We start from the raw sequence: 20,428 nt of genomic DNA on the forward strand, positions 1-20,428 counted from the left end.
CAAAGTTGCATTGGAAGAAGTCCTTACTTTCATCTACTGTCTCTTGGGGGAAAGGTTGCAGAAGTAGAGTATTTTACTACATTTCCTTCTTCTGCAACCTTTCTGCCTTCCAGGAGGAGACCTGAGACGTTGGTGACTATTTGTGACGGTGCAAAACATTTTCTGAGTTTACAGGCCGCTCCCGAAGCCATTCTGCAATCCGATAAGGGAATCGAATTGGAGGGCGACTATAAATACCTGAGGACTTTTACTGATAGTGGACTTCAGAGACAGAGATAAGTTTTCCACCAACAGAAAACGAAATCTTTTAACATCTGCTGAAAATACAACCTTGTTTTTATCTGAATTTATTGCCTCCGCCGCGCGCGGTGCCGTCGTGGAGGGGGGGGGGGGCGATGCGGTTACTCTGAGCTCGGCGCAAATAACCGCAATCTGTGAGACCCTGAGTTCTGAGAGATGAGCGTCTTCCTTCCTTTCAGTGGAGCTGATGCCCTCACTATGTACGTGTCATATGTGCTCCTCCTGCAGTTAGATGGCTCCATTCGAACATACACAGCAGCAGCAGCAGTGTCTCCCTGAATACACAGCAGCAGCAGCTTGGTAATGCACGCTTCAGATTGACCAATTGTTGCACTGTCTGGTGAGCAATGGAGGAGTAATGCGTGGATATCGAGGGCTTCGAGTCGGTTTTGATTGGTTGTGTTAATAGTTTTAAATTAAATTTCTCTTGCAACACATTACAAGTTAAATTTATTCATTTATTTAATCGTTGCTATAGAATGACACACAACCTGCATTACGTTTTTAAATGCATTTATAATAATAGATCATTGATCAGTCAATTGGAGCTCAGGCCACAGTGTTAGAGATTAAATTACAATAAATAAATATAACAGAATAAAATTCTTTGATAAATCCCCAGATTACCCAAAGTAAATGTTTTAAAGCACAATTACTGGCTGTGTTGCTAAGAGCGGTTGTCTTTAATTCATCTTTGACACCATGGCGCCATCTGGCGGAATTATCAAGAAGTACCGTTTTGTTTTGAAAGGAAGATTGTTAATGTGGCCAAACAATTATTCTCACAACTCTTTGCAATCTTTAGAACAGTTTTTTGTGCGCATAAAAAACGGCAAACACACAAAAGTGGTTGTTCACTGACATTCACTTACTAGCAGTAACAGGAGCAGTTCATTGACATTTAAACGGGTTAATAGAGGGATAGTGTTATAATTAGATTAGATGATTAAGTGTACGTGTGGAATATACAATTCATTCTATTACTCTGTTCCAATCTTAATTCATAACATTATATTAAAGAATTGTTATAACAAGGGTTACAGTAATCAGCCTTCACTGTTAAGTACATGACAAAACGTAAAAAAATACTCACTTCTAAAAAATACTGTAGATGTTTCGTTTGGTAGATGTTTAGGGCTATTAAATAAATTGGATACTTTTACGTATATGTAATAGAAATCTAGTTTTAACAATAACTTGTCAAAGCCATTTCATTTAATTTCAGCAATACTCTGAATGTTTTATTTGGGTCTCTACTGTGATCAATAAGCGAGATTTGACTTTCCTTAGACAGACTTTCTCATCATCTCATCAGGTTGCCGTCATGACAACGTGTACCATCCTCAGGAAGTACTTTGACTGATAAAATCTTTATTTGTACTTTCCACCAACTTCTCCCTCTTCCCCCCCCCTTAACCCTAGACCAGACGTGTGTGGGCTAAACTATGATCAATCAACCCGGCGTTGAGTCGAGTCATGCATCTGCGCTCTTATAACTCATCCACTCACCCCTCAGCGGCGTCATGTGAGTGGGCTCACATGTGTTCATGGCTTTGCAGGATCTGCTCCCCCCCCAGCCCCCCCCTCGGGAGGGGGGTGAAGAATGCAGGACCCGCTGTGGCTGAAGGTGTGGTTCCAATGCTTCATGTATGGAATAGATAATATCACAAGTGTCTCTATGTGTTTATTGAAAAGTCATTTTAACAGGTTAAACAAAAAAACAGCAGCGTTTTGATGATACTTCATACAGAGATTTTGTTTCAGCATTGCAGATATACATGTGGACATATTTCAAAGTTTTCGAAAGTATTGGTATTTTTTTTTGTTTGGAAATGGAAGGTGTCGGAAATGGAAAACTGCCCCTCTTCCCTCTACCCCTCTGGTTTGATCAGGACACACGAGGACTTTTGTCCCACCCAGAAGCCCGGCAGCATTCTCCCCTTGAAGGAGCTCTTGGTCCGATGCAGCAGTCGGCTCCTCTTTCTGCCTTCGCCTCCCTCCCCCTCCGCCGCCGCCGCCGCCGCTTCTTCTTCTTCAACGGCGTAAAAGTTGAGGAGACCAGCCGGGTGGTCGAGGTACACCCCGATGGTGGAGCACTGGGGAATGTTCCAGATGTCTGTGTTGTTGCCATCGAACCACAGCTGGTAGCTGGATCCGCTCCACCCGAGACCCCAGGACTGGTCGTTCTCTCCCAGGCCGCACTGCCCGTCGCGCCCCCTCCTGCCGGCGCCCTCACAGGCGAGTCCGGCGACCACCCATCCCGAACACTGGACCTCCCAGTAAGCTCGGAAGCCCGAGATTGCTTCTTTGCAAAGGACCTGGGAGATCAAAGGAGATGAATGAGTTTAGCGTGGAACATTAGACATCTGGAAAGAGTTGGGGGGGGGGGGGTTGGGACCTACCTGGGGGGAAAACTCATATCTCTCTGGCCGGTCCAGGACGGGACAAGTGACATCGTCCGTCATGCGTGACACCTTGGAGCCGCCCTCCGTGATCCACAGCAGCTTATTGGCTGTCTTGTCATCCAGGGAAAGGTTAATCCAGTCTGTGCCGTGGAGAACATGCGCCGTTCAGGAAGGAAAAACTAAAAAAAAAACAGGTTTTCGGAGTCTCCGCTCTTACGTTTCAGGAGGTCGGCTCTGCATGTCGGCTCGGGGATGTTGGGCTTGTAGTTTCTGATGCTCTCTGTGTGACGGGAGGACAAGCAGAGGCCGATGTATTTAACAAGAGACAACACACGACTGCCAGCTGTACAGAAAACCTCATACTCAACGGACGATTAAAGTCAAAACTCTGCTTGAAGACCCCGTCGTGTCCTCAAATCCAGATAAACGCTGCGTTCACTCACCAGGTCTGTCGGAGGCGGGCGTGATCCTCTTATTATTTGGACCACTGATCATCCTTTCTGCTCTTTGCCGTGTTGAGGTCTTCCTGAATGTCGGCGTCGGTCAGTGGCGTCCTGCCTGCAGCAACGCCAACGGGTTCTTTATATACCCTCGGCCGTGTGGGTAGGCGCTAAAGGTGTTTGCGAAGGGGCCCCTGGGGATCCCTCAGAGAGAATTTTTGGTAAGGTATGTAGAGATAATGTGCTCACTAATGGGCGTGCCACAGGCCACCCGACCCCGTATCCATAGTAGTTGGGAATTTGCTTTGACATGTACCTTGTCATCTCTTTGTCATCATACTTACACCTTGGTAGTTGATACCTAATGAGGTCATCCTGTAGACGACCCCCCCCCCCCACACACCCTGAGATCCGTTAGAGGGAGAATGGAGGAACTCGGACAACACACTCCTGTCTTTCTTCATCTTTAACAGACCCCTGTGGGGCCGTCCGGGGGGGGGCGGTTTCCGTGACCGCTGCTGGCATTCACCGCTCGGTGGGTCCGTTGCATCGCCGTCACCGCCGCAGTCACTCATCTGGTTTCGGGACAGCCTCCACCCGAGGGGTGAGGGGGGTGAGGGGGGGGAGGGCAGAGCCGTGGACACCTGAGACGAGCAGCTCGCGAGCAGAGAGCGTGTCGCAGTGAAGGTTTTACGGCCCGGGGGCGGCGGGGCCTTACGGCGCCCAGCGGCGGTAAACGGGCGGATGCGATAATGGGGGGGGGTCAAGTGGGTCGTTCAGCCCGGTGTGGTGAGCCGACATTCCTCCGCTCGAGGAGCTCGCGGTTGTCTTGGCTTTAATGCACCGGGCCCTTCTTTTGAGTTTTATAGCGTTACCCTTTCTTTTTTTTCTTTTTTTTTTTACGAAACCATTCACAACACTGCAAAAAAAAGATGGCCCCTAAATGAGTTTTGGCCGCTTAACTTTCTTTGGTTACGAAACTGTCTTGATTGAATTCTGAAGCCTGTGTACGACCAAAAAGGAGCATCATTTAGATGCTTGTGACGTTGCATGACTCTTAAGTGGAACAAAGCCTTATTTATACTATTTCAATACGTTTCCACGCGGTCCGCCTTTGGGACACCGGGACCCAGGGTTCATATTTTTGCGAGTGGCATACTCAGAATTTGTTTGCGGTGTGTCTGCTTGCATCACTTAATCCACCCTCAATGCATCAGCGCTGTCACTGTGCAATGTGGGGAGATCAGCTGTAGTGATGGAGAAGAGAGGGGGAGGGGGGGGGGGGTCCTACAGATATTAAAACACCCATTCAACCCCTCTAAGGAAAAACAGAGGTCCGATTTCAAGCCTCCGGGCCCATCCGTCTTTTTTATTGGCGAGTATCATGCGCCGCTCGTGTCAACACCAGCGGCCCTCGCTCTGTCCCGCATTAAAGGTGTAAGACTGGCATTAAGCTGTCACACAGCGGAGCCAGCAGAGGGGCCGGTGACATCATCACATGCCCGGGGGGCCCCCCAACAGACACCCGGATGTCGTGTTGAAGTGAACTTTGTCCCTTACATTTCACAGAATTAAGAATTTATATTTATTTCCCAACGTAGTTTTCCCACCTCTCCATCTTAACGTTTGAGAATTCTACAGCGTTAATATACACGTAAGTCACATTAAGCCTGTAAGAATAACCTTTGACAGAGGACAAACAGATCCTGTGCATCTTTTACTCTTCATCTCAGCCACCGCATTGTTGCCGCTTTTAACCTCCCTTGATGTCCTGAGCTAATGTTGATAAAAGGTTGAGTTCGGAGCCGATGAAACACATGGCCTGTCTCGGTCCATGTTGACATGCTAACGCTTCGGGGATTAGGTCGCTTCGTTTTTTTAATCCACGTCCTTAACGCCAAACGGGCTGCCGCATGCTTACGCGAGTATGAGTCACAGGACGGGTGTCATGAGCCTGTTTGTGCGAATGTTATTTATCACTTCAAGGAAAAGGCTTAATTATTTTTCTCTCTGTGCGATAAGCTCTTTTCATTTAAGAGACCCTCAATATTGAATTAATGACGATTAAGTGTTACAAGTCATTATCTGCACATTCACTCATTTGAGACAAGCAGCTCTTCAATTGCTCTAATCTAATTAAATTAGTCCATTTTCGGCTGCTTTCACTCAACTCCCCCCCCCCCCCCGAAACATTCCCAAGTATTCTGATTTCTGAGAGCAGGTCGCGTTCCCTTTAATCTGTCGAACTGCTCTGAGCTTCATGCTGTGCTCCGGTGGAACCTAAGCTGACACCCCCACCCCCCGCCGGGATGCGAGGTGTCTTGTTAATTCCGACGGGCCTGGCAACGAAATCCCGCCGCATGTGATGGCCTGACAGAGGCAGATGGTTTTCTAATTATACGCAATGTTTGCACTTCATCATCACCTGTCAAGACACACCTGAAACCTGCAGTACCTCCGCCGGACAGCTGGGTATGTTCAACTTAACGTGAGCCAACGGCGGGGAGAGGAAACAAAGGCCAGGTCCTCGCCGCCCGCTTTGGCTTTTGGTCACGTATGGTCGGATCTCGTCGTCCCGTCATCTCTGAGCCCAAATGTAGAGATGATCAAGTGGGTCTACGAGGCTCCACGGGTGCACGTTCATTGTTTTGGAGCTCACACAGATGTGTGTGTGTGCGTGTCGTGTCGTGTCGTGCTCGTGGCGTCCTGGTGTGCAGGAAGGATCTACCGGCTCAGGGTTGGCGTGCGTTACCAAGGCGACGACGCCTCCTCCCCGGATGATGCTGCGCTGGACAAAACCCGGAGCTGCGTTCAAAATCAGGTCTGACGCAAACACTTAAACCGTTTTACTTTTTAAAAACAAAATATCACAAACGATATAGATGTATATAAACTGAATCTTTTTTTAGGGGGGCCTTTCCTCAGCGATACGTAACCCGGTCTCATTAGTGATGGTAAACAATTTAGTGCTTTGTGTGGTGAAACATAGAATGTGAATTGTCACTTCCTGCTTTATTTTGAAACCGCAGTCTTATACCTCTGTTTTTCACTTCTTGTCTGTTTTACTTATCAGAAACATTTCAGCTATTTTGCACTTTTTTCTGGGAAAGACGTTGTAAAACACCAAAAATGAAAATAAACAGTTAATCCAACATAGAAGTCTACACTGGGACGTAAACACAAACATACTCAAAGTTTGGTGTTGAGACGTGACAGAACTTTAACGTTGTTGGCAAGTAGCTTTGTGTCCCTCTGGATCGGGCTGAGTAGCTGTCGTGAGAATCACACCCCCCGGCCTTAAAGGGGTCACTTGAGACGCTCTGGCCTCAACATCCATTCCATACTTTGACAGGTGGGCCTCATCTGCTGTCGCCTTAACACCTAAAGCACAAGAGTTACGCAACATTCACGCCCCTCGACCCCCCCAGGTCAGATGACAATGAGTCCTAATGAAGGTTTAATAGGTGGTTGTCCCACCTCAGGAAACGTTTCAGATTCACAATCAAATATTGGCTCAGTGACGACAGACATCACCAATAGATCGACTTACAGGAATCTACGCGTGAGCTCAAGCCCTCTAAGTTTAGGCCGCAGTTCCAGTGACACGTGAGGATTTATGTCGCCAAGCGTGACGCTCAGACCACAAATATTCACCGTGTACCAAAGAAAACACAGCTACGGTTGATCCATGATACGTTTTTATTTTATTAGCTTTTGCTAAGCATGCGAGTGAGTGGTAACTCCAAACTGGTGTCATGAGCAGATCACTTTACACATAATTGACACATCGAGACAAACCGGGGGGGTGTATATGTCCCATATATCATCCTACACTGCTTTAAATCAAACCTTTAAATGTACGGTTATCATGTAATGTTCCGGTGTTCATGACGCAATCGACATATGACTCTGAGATCAAGAGTAAAAAGCATTTTTAAAAACCCCAGTTCTTCTCTGTTGCCCGTCGCTGCTTGCAGATTGGATGATATACGCGTGTCACTCATCTCATTGACTGCGACACCATTGGTCGTTTTACTGTCACGTTGCTACGGGCTCATGTTCGAACTGTCAACACTTCGCTCTTGCGTTCTGTGTGCAGAAAACACACATTAAAATGCACACATACAGTGTATGGAATATGTATATATACATATACCATATATATATATATATATATATATATTAGGGCCGGGACTTTAGCGTGTTAATTACGATTAATTAATTACAATGTGAATTAAGATTAATTAATTACACAAAAAATAACACATTAAACATTTTTTACGCATTTTTACACTTATTTTTTGCACGGCGGAACGTTTCTCACTGGATGAGTTTCGGAGGACCGATTATACTGGAGCACCAAGTAGCGTTCATGACTTCAGACAACAACAAACCACAGTGAACATGAACGAAGAGTCTGACGAGACCGTGTCGGTTGGCCCCGTGAATGGGAAATCTTATTATAAACACACGGATGGAAGCGTCGATAAGAGCGTGGTTGTGTGCAAGCTGTGCAACAAGGAATTCACATCGAGCCTCAAGTATCACCTCCACGCTAAACAATTATATTTTTATTATAAAATTATATTATTAATATTTTTAATCGAGTCCCGGCCCTAATATATATACATACATGTATATAATACACATCGCAGTGAGGCGGATGTTTTCTGTGATGAGCTTACTGCATGGTATTTATGTAGTATTCATGTAGTTTGGAGAGCAGTACTTCTTTATTTATTAGGTTTGTTTTATGTATACGTAAATCAAAAAGCTGAATGCTTCTTTGACCGCTGCATCGCTGTGTCTTTATTACTGAAGACCACAGCTCCCTCTTGTGTTTAAATAGCTTCACTGCAGGCCAAACATATTCAGTACATCCTGCAATAACACAGTGATCCCGGAACCTCATACAAAAAGTATTTTAGCCACAGTTCATGTCTGCAATACCTAATGATTTGAAAAGGAAATTCAGACGCTATACATCTGCAGAGCAAAATAGGTTTGACTTACTCTGAATGCAGTATTCTTTCCTTCATTTATTGTATTTTTTGACAGGTTGTAGACACGCATAATGAGCTTTGTGAATGTAAAAATAAAATACTAAAGATATCAGGACTTAATATTGCATTATATTTTTTTTTGAATGAAGGAATATTTTCTTATTTTTCTTCCAAAAAATGAATATTTTTGACTAATGAAAGATTTGTTAATTGCAATAAAATAGTACCTCAAATTACAAAGAAAAGAATATAATATTTCGTTGAATTTAAAGCATTTATTTTTTAAAGGAAAAAGAGTTTCAGCTTGATTCTTTTTTTTGAAAAACCCGTTTCCGGATCCATATGTCAACTAACTTGTGTCTGAACCACATTTCCCATGAGTCTCTCCACCTCTGTCCCTCCTTCCTAAATAGATTTTTCAACGTATAACAAGAGATGACAAGTAGCGACGCAGCTTTCGCTCAACACTTGTGTGTAGCAAGCTAAAAGGGACAACTCGTAAATTGTCTGAATGCGGACTAATTGGTCCCCTGTGAGAACTGGACATGAGCATCAGAGGTCACGACCTCGCCGGTCACCACCAAATGCCCCCCCCGACATGCAAGATTCTAATTATAAGTTCGCACTGGAGCAATCGGGTGAGAAGCTTCGTGCCTCTAAACATATTTAGTCTTGACTTTCCTCCTTTCTCCTTGTTGCTATCGAAGCACTTAGAATTCCCTTCATATCTTTCTCTCCCCCGAGGCGTCGGTGGTCTGCGTGCTGCCGAGGCGGAGGGAGACGACCCCTTTGTCCTCGGAGAGACTTACGGAGGACCTGCGCCTGGACTACTGCACGCGTCCGAGCTGCCGGGGAACACCAGCGGGACCAGAGGAAGGAGCGCCGTGAGGAACAGGTGTCACACTCTGTGTTTTATCCTCTGTTCTTGTGGGCCTTCGACCTCTTCTGTTCCCCTCCAAGGTGAGTTCACCTTCCCCTTAATCCACAAAACCAAGCCCGTACTCACCCTCCTTTTCCCCCCCATCAGAGGAATATTGGTAACTTTGTTAAAGTTGCTCATCTCAGGACGTTTGATGATGTGATCCCCTGAGAGGGAAACCGTATTAAACATTAAATATCTACAAAGTTAACATGAGATAAGATGCTTATACAAATACTCTTTGGAAATCACCAAGGACAGAAGATCAGAGACTGTGAGGCTGTTTTGTTCTTTATCGTGTGATCAGGTCCAATGAAGAGGATCCACCGGCCCCCGTAGATGGTAAACCACCCCCCCACCCCCCTGCTTGGTTTTTCAGGATCTTACTAAGCCACTGAAACAGGTGGAGAGATGTTCCGCTCGGTGGTACCAGCTTGAAAGAGTAATATATTTAGAGAGCAAACTGACACTAATTTTACTTTAAACCATTTTTCAGATTGTTCGATTCATACAGCGAGACTTTTAATACATTTCAAAGTCACAAACCCACACTCGGCGAGAGAGAAAGAGAGGCTGTCCAGGGCGAGAGGGAGGGACACGGAAGGGGGAGAAGAGGAGGTCGGGGGGGGGAGGGTCGTCCTCACAGAGAGTGCGCTGTTAGAGGACAGAAGAGTTCCTCACAGCCAGCGTAGGTAGAACAAACCGCTGCAGCCACGAGTCAGAACAGAGAGAAGGACGGACGGGAGGGGAGTGGAGGACAGCGTGGGGGGTGAGGGGGGCAGGGGGGGGGGGTGGAGAAACTTTTGTCCGCTTGAGGATCTTCAGCCGAGGAGATGATGCTGTGAGGGAGAGGTGCCGAGGGATGGAGCTCCAGGCAGCCAGCGGGCGGGCACAGGCGGTCAGGTACAGCAACGCGGCGTCTTTGTCCTAGTCCACGTCTCATTGTTGACATCATTGAGTTGAAAGCTTTTGCTAAATGGGGATGACGGTGTCATTTGAAATTTGCTGCGCCTCGGACATCCAGCGCCTTCGGTGTCCGTCGCCTTGTGTCGATCCTTTGCTTATCGAGGTTACGCCGGCGGTGGGGGACTTGGCACAAAAGAGACCTGAGAATGGAGGAGACGTGCAAATGTTTTTGTTGATGGAGGATGTCTTTCATTCAACATGCTCCGCGTCCAAATTCACATGACGCCGCCGAGTCCTCCGAGGCGCCACAAAGCGCGCTCTGTGCGCCGCACAGACCCTCCATTTGTCTCCTCCATCCCTTCCTTAGCATTTCAAGTCTTCTCCTCCCCGAAGCAAGTGACCCCCCCCCCCCCCCCCCCCCGCTGATGCAGGAGGAGATTTTCCAAATGCTTCCACGACACCCACGGAGCCCGCCGGCGGCTGCGAGGCCTCCGACAAAGACCGCGCTGTTCTCCTCCGTTTACTCACGCTGTGGTTCACAAAGACCTCGGCTTCGGCTTCAGGACCATCTCAAACCTCTGGGTCACCCACGGGATGCCTGTGAGATGTTTCTCACGGGGTCTTTTTAAAAAAAAAAAAAAACGGTACTGCCGTCTTATGAGTGTCACCAACAAAAAAAAACCTTTGATCCCGAAAGTCACACTCTTGAAGTTGAAAGGCAGAAATGTAACTTTTCAATCAGAGCTGACGGCCAAGACGAGATGGTGTGAAAGAAGTCGTGTGCAGGTGCCATCATGTGACCCGAGGAGCGGAAAAAGAGGCGGCGTGACTCCACGAAAGCAACGCACTGAACACACTGAACATTTGCCTTCATCTGGCATCCCCCCCCCCTCCTCCTCCTCCTCCTCCCCCACCCGCTTTTATTTTGGTTTTTCTTTCTTTAGCGGTCCACTCTGCGGCTTCGGGACACATTCCAAATGTCGTCTCTCATACCGGCCCCCGTCCCTGCTGCCATATTGGTTTTCACACAGTCCCGGGGGGGGGGGCCCTCCCTGCCACCGCGGCGATGCAGCTGTCACCTGTCAGTTCCTGGGTGGGGATGCTCATTGGCCCGTTGGGGCTCAGAATAGAACCGGGCGAGGTTTCTCTCACAACGCCGAGCCTCTCCCGAGAGGATGAGCGGGGCGACCGGGGAAAGCGGCCGTGACAACCGCGCGGGAATGTGGCGTTTGTGTGCCCGGAGGTCACAGGGGGCCGTTTGTCGAGGGGACTGACTGCCCTCCGGAGGGGGTGGGAGGGGTAACCGGTAAGGCCTAATGTCTGGAGGTTCACGTGCTGTCGGCATTGAGATGGTTTCATTTATTGGTTGAGCTTTGTCTTCGTCTCCGTGCGATGAGCGTGAACGAAGGAATGCACGAGCAAACACGGATACTTCACATGTGCCGCCAGCTGTCCCCTCCCACAAAAGAGCCTGTGATCTGGTGTGCGGCTTGAATCCGCATTTGAATATTTTTGCCCCCCCCCCCGCTGCAGAATGGACGACCAGGACAGAGTGAGCCAGACATCCAGCGTGGCCACCATTTCCTACTTTCCCGTCAGAAAGGTGGGTTTTAAGTCAGCGTGTTCCGTCCGGGTGACTTGCTGTGACACTAATGTCGCGTTTCCCCCTCCCCGTAGAGTGAAAGTGACGGAAAGGTGCAAACATTCGGGAAGAGATGTCTTGCTGCCAAGAGAGACCCCAATTGTCCTGTAGTCATCAGAGGATGGCTCAACAAAAAGGTAGCATTTCAAACACGGCGTGCTGCTAATAACTTGACTATTGATTGACTAAGAGCCGTTAATGGATCTCCCCCCTGCAGGACAGCTCTGGTTTGAAGCTTTGGAAGAGAAGGTGGTTTGTCCTCTCCAACTACTGTCTGTTTTACTATAAAGGTAAACGTCTTCTGACCCCGGAGGTTTTGTTCCCTTTTTTATGTTCCCTCAGTGAAGATCGATGGATCTCTTCTTTAGTTAATTTTTTCACATTCTGCCCCCCCCCCCCGACAGACAGCAGAGAGGAATCCGTGCTGGGCAGCATCCCACTCCCCAGCTACAAAATCCTGTTCTGCACACCCCGAGAATGCAAGAGCAGGAAGTTCACCTTCAAGGTATCAGGGTTTGGTTACACATCCAAGAATGGTGCATCATGGGAAGGACAGCAGTGTAACACTGTGAGGGATTTGTGTAAAAACCAGGTGGTGCACCAGGGAATGCGCTCTTACTTCTTCAGTGCCGACACTCAGGAGGACATGTTGGGTTGGGTCCGAGCCCTCAGCCAGTCCGCCGCAATGGAGCCAAACTGCTCCCTGAACAGGTAGAACACCTTCAAGTGTGTGACGCTTCCGGTATTAAACGCGCGTCACGGTTGACACTTCCTTTCCGCGCGTCTCTTAAAATTTCAGGCGTTGCTCGAGTTATCAGGATTTCACGCAGATCGGTGGCAGCAGTGAGTCTCTGGACTTCCCCAGAACCCCCTCGGATGGAGCGGGTCGCTCCCAGAGACACAAACATGTCAACAGGACCCTGAGCGAACCGAGTCGCCTCCCCGACGAGAGGACGGAGGAGCCGAGGGGGAGGCGGGGCCTGCGTCAGAGGAACAGCAGGTTTGGGGCGGAATCCACCCAGTGTGTGTGTGTGTGTGTGTGTGAACGTCGCAGATTTAAAGCCCACTGCTCGATGTTCCCTCTTCAAGCAGAACGCCGAGCCCTGCGGATTTCAGCAGAAGGAGAGCCTGCGACCCCCACCAAGAGGAAGACCTTCTCCCCCCCGGCCAAATCACGCCGCCGCCTGCGCCGACGGAGATGATGGGAGCGGGTTCGCTGACCCCGAGGGGCCATCTGGGGTCACGACCCCACACCCCGGTGGGAAGGGTGGACATTCGACCTTGCGATGACGCGGCCACGGCCCTGCCGACCATCTACTACGCACCCGCCTCGCCTAACCTGGAGTTCAAGTCCACCCCGAGCACCCCGGTCACGGAGAGGTGGCCCAAGCTGTGCAAGGTACCCGGTTCTACCTTTAAAAAAATAATAATAATTCAAAAGTATCATGTAACTCGAACCTGATCTCTTCCATTGTTTCATTGTCTGCAGCCTACGCCGACCTACGGGTCCGTGCATCACACACCGGGGGGGAGGCGACACTCGGGAAAGGTGACCAGTGGCTTTAACGGTGTACAGGTTGTGTTTGACGCCCCCCCACCCCCCCACCCCCCCACGCGCTTTGCTCCGCTCTCATCGCGGGCCGTCTCCCTTTCAGGGCTCATCCACGGGGCCGCACGCAGACGCACTGCCCCCTCTGCCCCCCTCATCGAGAGCCGCACATGCTCCCCAACACCCCCCCCACCACCACCACCACCACCACCACCATCACCACCACCGCAGCAACGTGTCCGTTTGTGTGCTTCCGCCAGCCGTGAGTCGTTGTCGTGTGTCTCCAGGATGCTGTTTGGTGTTACTGCGCTTCAGGTCCACGACGTTGACAAATGCCGACAAATGGCGGGGGGCTCATTGTTACGCGTTTTGTCACGAAATTGTTATCTGTTGCGTTGTGCAAAACAGCTTTTCCTCAGAGGCCTCGAAACACAGTAGTCGGGTCTGACGTTGAAGCGTTGACCCACATTGGCCGACTGTAGTCTACGCACAACGGATTTCATAACAAAGGACATCTCATTGACATTGTCTCTGCAAACTCACATTGATACAGGCTGAAAAGCAAGCAAGCAAGAAATATATTTTTAAAAGCACTCTTTAACAAAAACCTTGACGTAATTCAGGCCCCAAATCCTGACCCGAGGGAAACCCCACCGATCCGGCCTCTTGAGAGCGACGCAGACGTGAGTATTCACACGCGACGCCGGAAGGCTCTCAAATGTCACCGGAATGTGGGACAGTTAGTCATCCTCTCATGAGATGTTTCACTGTGAATCATTTTTATTTCCCCTCTTCAGGTTTTGTTGACGCGGTTATGTGGGTGTGACAAGCTGCTCCAGTCTCTTTCTGAAGAACTGGCCCAGCTGCAAATGGATAAGGTGGGTTAGGGTTAGGCTTACTAGACTCACTCTATTCACAGTCATTTGTAGCATTACAATATATTTTGGCTGTTTTTTTTTACAGGACAGCGTCGAGTGTGCGTTAGATGTGTCCAGACTTCAGCTGGATGAGTGGGCGAGCCGGGGGCCCAGGGCCCAGGAAGAAGCCGTGACCCAGAAGGCCCTGCTGCAGGAAGACCTGGTCACAATCCGGGCTCGAATGTGTGACGTGTCATTGGTGTGTGACCGAAATAAATAATGGCGTTTAATAAGATGTGTATTGCCACCTCAAAGGAGACGTCAAATAGTTGTTTGCTCTTCTGATTCAGGAAATGGAGAGGGTGTGGAGTCAATACGAGCGAATGGAGAGCGAACTGGCGGTTATCCGTTCCCACCTTCAGCACATCTGTAGCTTTGGAATGCCACAGGTATTAGAAAAGCCCAAACTGGAGCGTGTGATGTTTTCATAGGCCTTATAGTGACAACAAATCCACAAATGAATAAGGCTCACATCGGAAGATAATCTGTGGTTTCTGTCTTTTCACAAGGACCAGTCTCAGGCCCAGAGAGAGCTGTGGATGATGGAGGACATCCTCACTGGACTCAAGATCAATAGGGATCACTTCCGCTTCCTCCTGGGACTCCAGAGGACCCACAGTAAGCATGCTGACAAGTGCACACTGTGTTTCCACGTGGCCGTGGGTTTTCTAATTCCAAGCCCTTGTTTATTGTGCATTAACGTGACAAATGATGAACAGTGTCAACACCTGTTCTCCCCCCCCCCAGCCCCAGCGTTCCAGCCGACGTCCCCACATCCTGCGTCCCCAGGGTCTCCCACTGGGAGGCCGCAGAGAGGATTCCCAATGGTACAGTATGACTCCATTGTCTCTTTGACGGGGGCGGGGTGGGGGGGGGGGGGGGGGGGGGGGGGGGGGGGCGTTTTGCTCCAGTCTCGTGTAGGTGTCTCTTCCGTGTCACCTACAGGAGGCGGAGCAAGAGCCACCGCTCCGCCCACCGTTACCCCAGGAGCTGCAGGAGAGCCTCCTCGGGAGGGGGCGAGGCCCGGGCCGGACAGAGTCCCCATACGAGGTGTGGGACGTTGACGTTATCAATAACATTGACTGTGAGGGGAGGGATGTTTTCACAATGTTTTCTCTTGCTCTGCTTCAGGGAATCTACGGCCACACTTTTGATCCTGTACAGAGAAAAGGAAACAGCCAGATGGATTTTCTTTATATGAATATTGGTTGGTGCAGACATATAAACAAGAGTAAATGAAAAGAGTGTCAATGTGATGCTCGTATTCTTATTGTATGACATATCTGGTAAAAAAAACCCCAGCTTTAATGGGTCTTTTATGCAAAATGTTAAGAATGTTAAGCCTTTTATTCACAATCATATTTACTTTATTTCCCTCACAAGTGTCCTTTTCCTCCTCTTTCCCCCTGTTTCATCTTCAGAATCTGGTTCAAAGTGGATGCCACCAGATACGATGAATCAATCAACCAAGGTTTGAATCGTCACAGCTTCCCTTTTCTCTGGCCATAACGTGTATCCAGGGAAGGAATGCATGTGATCCGGAACGCTGCAAACGTAGAAGCAGCCACTGCAGATATTTTCTCATTGCAATCACAGCCAAATGCCAATTCTTTGATTCTCTGATCTCGCTTGCAATTAGGGCACGCTGCAGCTCCCGTTGTGGCCGAGAGGGGGAGTAAGAGCCGCACGTCTCAGTGCATTAGCTCAGTCTTTTCATGTTTGCCACCCAACCCCCCTTTCTCACATGCTTACACACACACACACACACACACATACATGTACATACAGATGCATATGAACACTTTTGCAAAAAGACACAGCTGTAGTTATAGAGTTTTTGGTATAGACTCTGTTTTTTTGCTCTACCTTCCTTAAATGCGTATTTCGGTGGCGCGCGGTCCGTGAATGACTCACTCTCTATAATTTCTAGAAGATGAAGATGAGTGAAGAAGAGCAAATTGAACGGATGAAGAGGAATCGGGAGAGGTTGACGAATAGGAAGAAAGCTCCCGTACTCGCGCTAGGCCAAAGTTCAGCCCCAGGAGAGGAGGTGAGCCAATAGGATGAACCAGTACGACTGATGCAGCTGATCAGCATTACAGTGTAACCGATGCACTGGGAAATCCACAGGCCCCGTTTCCCCTGCGAGTGACACGGGTCGTCACAGCCGTCCTGCCATCCTCCGCTGTGGCCAGACGCGTCTCTGTCGAGGACCCCCCGCCCGAACTGGACAACCCGTTGCCCGAGCAAATGCCGCCGGAGACGCACCACAGCATGTCGGGGCGAAGCGCGTCGATAAAGCAACCCCGGGGCCCGCCGCCGGGGGGTCGGGATCGGACGCAGACGCGCCACGAGGAGCCCGTGGTGAGGACAAAGAGACATCAGGGAATACTGAGGTCTTCCAAGAAGGAGAAACGCTCGGAGGCAAACAGAGCCGGGCCAACAGAGACCTCGAGGGACCGAGTTCAAGGCGACGCAGCTGAAGCACCAGGGAGTGAGAGCTCGGATGCCATCGTAGTGAGTTCATGTTGCCTGTTTCACACCTGTTTCCAAAATCTGGTTCATTGGCAATTCTTTAATACGTTTAAGAAGATGACCAAGCTGCACAGAGCAATGCTAAGGTTCATTTTAATGTGACGCGGCTTGAACAGGCAGATGACCGGCGAGCCACCCTCCTGACCCCCGACATGGACCCTGACCCCTGTCTGACCCCGGAGCAGCGAGAGGCCAAACTTCGTCGCGTGGAACGAATACGAGAGAGAATCATAAGAAGGTGAGAATTCGTTTTTGTGATTTTATATTTAAATACCTGCACTTTACGTACACAATATGAACGTCTTCATGGATGGGTTCGTCCGTCGGTCCGTTAGTGCGGTCAGACAGAGAGATGCTGCACTCCCTCAGCTGCCAATCAGGGGGGAGGGGCAGGAAGCTCATCAGGTGACCCCCGACGCAGCGAGAAAACAAAGGATGAAATCAGGTACATATTTACCAACACAAATAAGTAAATTATGAAGATCAGTGTATCCAAAAAAAACCTCACAGATCTAGAATGATCATCTAAAGGTGCCCTGTACCTTTGACTTAATGGCAAATTGTGTTCTGTTGTGGTTTTCAGACCATAGATCCTATGGAAGCTGCGATCACATCAGAGGTTCTGCAGAGCTTCAGCCTTCTGGTGGAATACCTCAGAATGGAGATGAAAGAGATCAAGTCAAATGTGGGGACAAAACGCAAGACAAAGACCACAGCGTGAGAACAGGCGTCGCCAGGAATAAAACCAAACGCCCAGCTTCCCCCTACCACCTCTCCTCCATGACCGTCTATCAGAAAGATGGAGGCAAAGGGCTCGCAAGTTGCACTGGTGTGGAGGAGCGAAAGCCCGAGGGTGAAGGCGATTCGCCTTCCTCCGACCTGAGAGCCAAGTGGTTCCTCTCCTCCAACCAGTGGCAAGGGTTCGCGCCTGTGCAGATCCCCGGCGCAGACGGGCGCGGCGAGGAGGCGTCAGGCGACGTGACCGATTCCAACGAAATGTCCTCGGCGGTCAGCGAGAGCCTGGAGAAAATGAGAGAGAACCATTCACTCTTCTACAAGATTACATGTGATATCGCCATTTCAGACACAGATATTGCGACGGATGACGGGAAACCGAACCCCCCATGCAGGACCGACGAAGAAGAGCTGCAGATCATTGAATCTGTGGACGTCCCTCCTGAGGAGCGCGAGGACGCCTCCGGGCGGGACAGACAGCCGGGTGTTGGAGACGGTGAGCGCGCGAGGTCAAGAGAAGCGCCACGCTCAGGGGAGGAGTCAGGGGAGGACACGGAGGAGGACCCAGGGAGGACCCGAGAGCCCGGAAATGTCCCAGGTTAAGCGAGGACGGCGAGGAGGCGGCCCCCGAAGGAAGCAACGGCCGCCCCGCCAGGCCCTCCAGCTGCCTCTACGAGGGCGGGGGCGGGACTCGCAGCTCCTCTTTTGGGAACGCACGGGTGACGGTGCTGAGGACGAGCTTGTAGATGCAGGAGCACCAACAAGCTCGTCTTGGGAAGAACAAGAATAGAGTCAAGTGATTTTTTTTGGGGAGGGGGGGGAAGACTGAAGAAGAGGAACATATAATGTCAGAAATAGTCCCAAAATTTGATAAACTCATACATTTCCATTATATTAGGTCTGAAAAGGATGCAATTGTAGTAGAAAGTTTAACAAATATGTATTTTTAAAGTATTTAAATCTAATATCTATCCTGCAGGTTGTTTTTTGTTGGTGATAAAGATCATGTGTAGTATTATTTCATTCATCCTAAAACATCCATCTAACACCGAATTGATGAGGAATGCTGCTTGTGGACATGTCAACATAACCCAGTTGTCCCCGCAACGCCTAATGTGTTTTGTATCTCAAACACCCCGATGAATAAAAAATACCCCGAAACACCGGCTCCGGGCTTCGTTTGTGCAAGAAACTCTCCATTCAAATATTCCCCCCCCACCGTGGGCCGCATAGGTTCTGCTCTCTGACGAGCCCTGATGCAGAATTAAACCGCGCCGGTAAAAAAGGCCTTTGTCACTTTAAATCCTTGCCGTGTCTCTGTCGATGACATCATTGTCTAAGAACACATTACATCACCCCTTCCCAGGCTCTCGCTCTCTTAAAGACAGCACCACCTTATGTTTACTGGGCTACACACGCATATGCACCGAGAGAGAGAGAGAGAGAGAGAGAGAGACCCCGCTTATCTGTTTACAAATGCAAAATAAATAACAATATGCATATTAAAGCATCCACGGTGCGGCTGATTCAAAAAACGTGTTCAATGCTACAAGTTTCCGTTTTTCATGTAAAATATTCACTTTAAGCATTTTCCTCCTGGAATAAAAAAAGACCATTTTTCCCACTAAGAGTTCCCATTTCTTCACATGCTGTATTCATGCCTCAATGTGCACACACCTGATCCCCCAAACAAACTATGGATGGTAAAAGGACTTCCATAAAAAGGAATGCTGATGAAGTTTGAGTTATGATTTAAAAGCTGGTCATCAGAATGGAATATTTTCCTCATGGTCTGACACAAACACACGTGTAATGTTCTGTTCTCAGAGCCAGCTCTGCTTTACACGGACTCATTTGAATGCATGCGGTTCATCGTACACTTTATTTCATTAAATTACTAATGTTCGGATCAAGGTGCAGGTACAAAATATGATTTATAACATGTACGCCTGTCAGTTAGTTGGTTTTTTTTTTTGGATGCGCGTAACTAATCAGGTGCTTGATTGGCCCGGGACTGCGCGCGAGAGCGTGGCGCGCGCGTGTATCACAGAGATGCGGGGAATGCTGAGAGAATGTTTCTTTAAGACCCATTACCTTCCAATCCGACAGAGGGGGAGACTGTGGTAAGGTGGCGTATCGTCTCTCTCCGCGTCCCCCTCCTCGCCGTTTACATGTGGAGAAGGAGAGACAGAAAGAAAAAGAAGAAGAAAAAAAGAGAAAATCGCCGATTTTTTTTCTTCTTCTTGTTCTTCTCCGCTTTCGGATGAGGGGGCCACGGACAGCATCCCGATCCGCGGTGATGGACCTCGGGGAATATTTTACACCAAACATGGACACTACGCGCTCCCCGCGATGCCTGTGGTAAGGATGCAACTTCACACCGCCCTGTCGCACCCCGGCTTCCATTCAGGGGGACATTGGACATTCTCTCCATCCGAGGACGCGGAAAAAGAGACAAACGCAAATAGTAGGAGTGAATGCATGTGTGCGCGCGCGCGCGCGTGCGTGTGGTAACATTGTGTTGTGAAGGATCGAGGGTGGTGGTGGTGGTGGTGGTGGCTTGTGTGCGTGCGTGCGTGCGTGCCCGTGTGTCTTTGTGTGTGTGTGTGTGTGTGTGTGTGGGGGGGGGGGGTACGATATTGAATGGAGGAGAATAGGCTGGTATCTGATCGACTATGCAACGCCTGGCGCCCGCGTCTGCGGACAGGTGCGTCGGCCGCGCACAGCTCCATCGCTTCGGGGCGCGCTCCCGCTCGGCACTACGGTTCGGCGAGGTGATGGCAGCCCAGGGAGGGAGGGAGAAGGAGATGACACGGTGCTTCTGTGCTACGCCGGCCTTCTATGTGTTGCTCGTGATCAATCGCGGCCGTAATAAGCCTCCCACCCCCCGGCCACACGGCCACGGGGAGGGGGGAGAGGGGGTGGGGGGGGGGGGGGAGAGGGGGGTGGGGGGGGGGGGGCCGACGGAGCCGCGCGGATGTCTGCGGAAGGCGGGCCCCGCTGGTGGAAATGGGGCAATGTGCATTTAGGGGGCCATCTTCCTGACGTGATGCTTTTGCACAGTCCCAGTCGATCTC

General features: G+C 49.6%; 2 protein-coding genes across 9 annotated transcripts; one reads left to right on the forward strand and one right to left on the reverse strand.

The window, feature by feature from the left end:
- Positions 1-1,971: 1,971 nt before the first annotated feature.
- On the reverse strand, positions 1,972-3,473 carry LOC119212688 (tripartite motif-containing protein 16-like protein). The gene is made up of 4 exons (XM_037463394.2): positions 3,149-3,473; positions 2,923-2,985; positions 2,703-2,845; positions 1,972-2,618 (listed from the first exon to the last, which is right to left on the reverse strand). The coding sequence occupies exons 1-4, from the start codon at positions 3,198-3,200 to the stop codon at positions 2,172-2,174; spliced, it is 705 nt and encodes a 234-aa protein (XP_037319291.1). The 5' UTR covers positions 3,201-3,473; the 3' UTR covers positions 1,972-2,171.
- A 2,382-nt stretch (positions 3,474-5,855) lies between these two features.
- si:ch211-234p6.5 (pleckstrin homology domain-containing family A member 7) lies at positions 5,856-18,809 on the forward strand. 8 transcript variants are annotated; one of them, XM_062559935.1, is made up of 26 exons: positions 5,856-5,966; positions 8,893-9,108; positions 9,375-9,409; positions 11,507-11,576; positions 11,651-11,752; positions 11,833-11,905; positions 12,020-12,120; positions 12,208-12,326; positions 12,415-12,615; positions 12,705-13,014; positions 13,105-13,164; positions 13,271-13,426; positions 13,788-13,847; positions 13,962-14,042; positions 14,128-14,280; positions 14,372-14,470; positions 14,591-14,699; positions 14,829-14,908; positions 15,027-15,131; positions 15,213-15,312; positions 15,503-15,552; positions 16,012-16,131; positions 16,212-16,598; positions 16,733-16,854; positions 16,952-17,061; positions 17,200-18,809. In XM_062559935.1, the coding sequence occupies exons 4-26, from the start codon at positions 11,508-11,510 to the stop codon at positions 17,952-17,954; spliced, it is 3,522 nt and encodes a 1,173-aa protein (XP_062415919.1). In that variant the 5' UTR covers positions 5,856-5,966; positions 8,893-9,108; positions 9,375-9,409; position 11,507; the 3' UTR covers positions 17,955-18,809. The 8 variants fall into 8 exon arrangements, with proteins under 8 accessions (XP_062415919.1, XP_062415920.1, XP_062415914.1 ...); XM_062559936.1 differs by lacking the exons at positions 5,856-5,966; positions 8,893-9,108 and having other exon boundaries at positions 9,354-9,409; XM_062559930.1 differs by lacking the exons at positions 5,856-5,966; positions 8,893-9,108; positions 9,375-9,409 and adding an exon at positions 9,845-9,970.
- The last annotated feature ends 1,619 nt before the right edge of the window (positions 18,810-20,428 follow it).

The sequence above is a fragment of the Pungitius pungitius genome, chromosome 21 (assembly GCF_949316345.1).
Source record: "Pungitius pungitius chromosome 21, fPunPun2.1, whole genome shotgun sequence".
NCBI lineage: Eukaryota > Metazoa > Chordata > Actinopteri > Perciformes > Gasterosteidae > Pungitius > Pungitius pungitius.

Coding starts and splice junctions, on each gene's coding strand:
- LOC119212688 (XM_037463394.2), bottom strand. CDS start 3,200: ATGATCAGTGGTCCAAATAATAAGAGGATCACGCCCGCCTCCGACAGA. Junction 2,986..3,148: donor GCCCGCCTCCGACAGACCTG/GTGAGTGAACGC, acceptor CCCGTCACACAG/AGAGCATCAGAAACTACAAG. Junction 2,619..2,702: donor GATATGAGTTTTCCCCCCAG/GTAGGTCCCAAC, acceptor TTGATCTCCCAG/GTCCTTTGCAAAGAAGCAAT.
- si:ch211-234p6.5 (XM_062559930.1), top strand. CDS start 9,930: ATGGAGCTCCAGGCAGCCAGCGGGCGGGCACAGGCGGTCAG. Junction 9,971..11,506: donor GGGCGGGCACAGGCGGTCAG/GTACAGCAACGC, acceptor CCCCCGCTGCAG/AATGGACGACCAGGACAGAG. Junction 13,165..13,270: donor GGAGGCGACACTCGGGAAAG/GTGACCAGTGGC, acceptor TCTCCCTTTCAG/GGCTCATCCACGGGGCCGCA.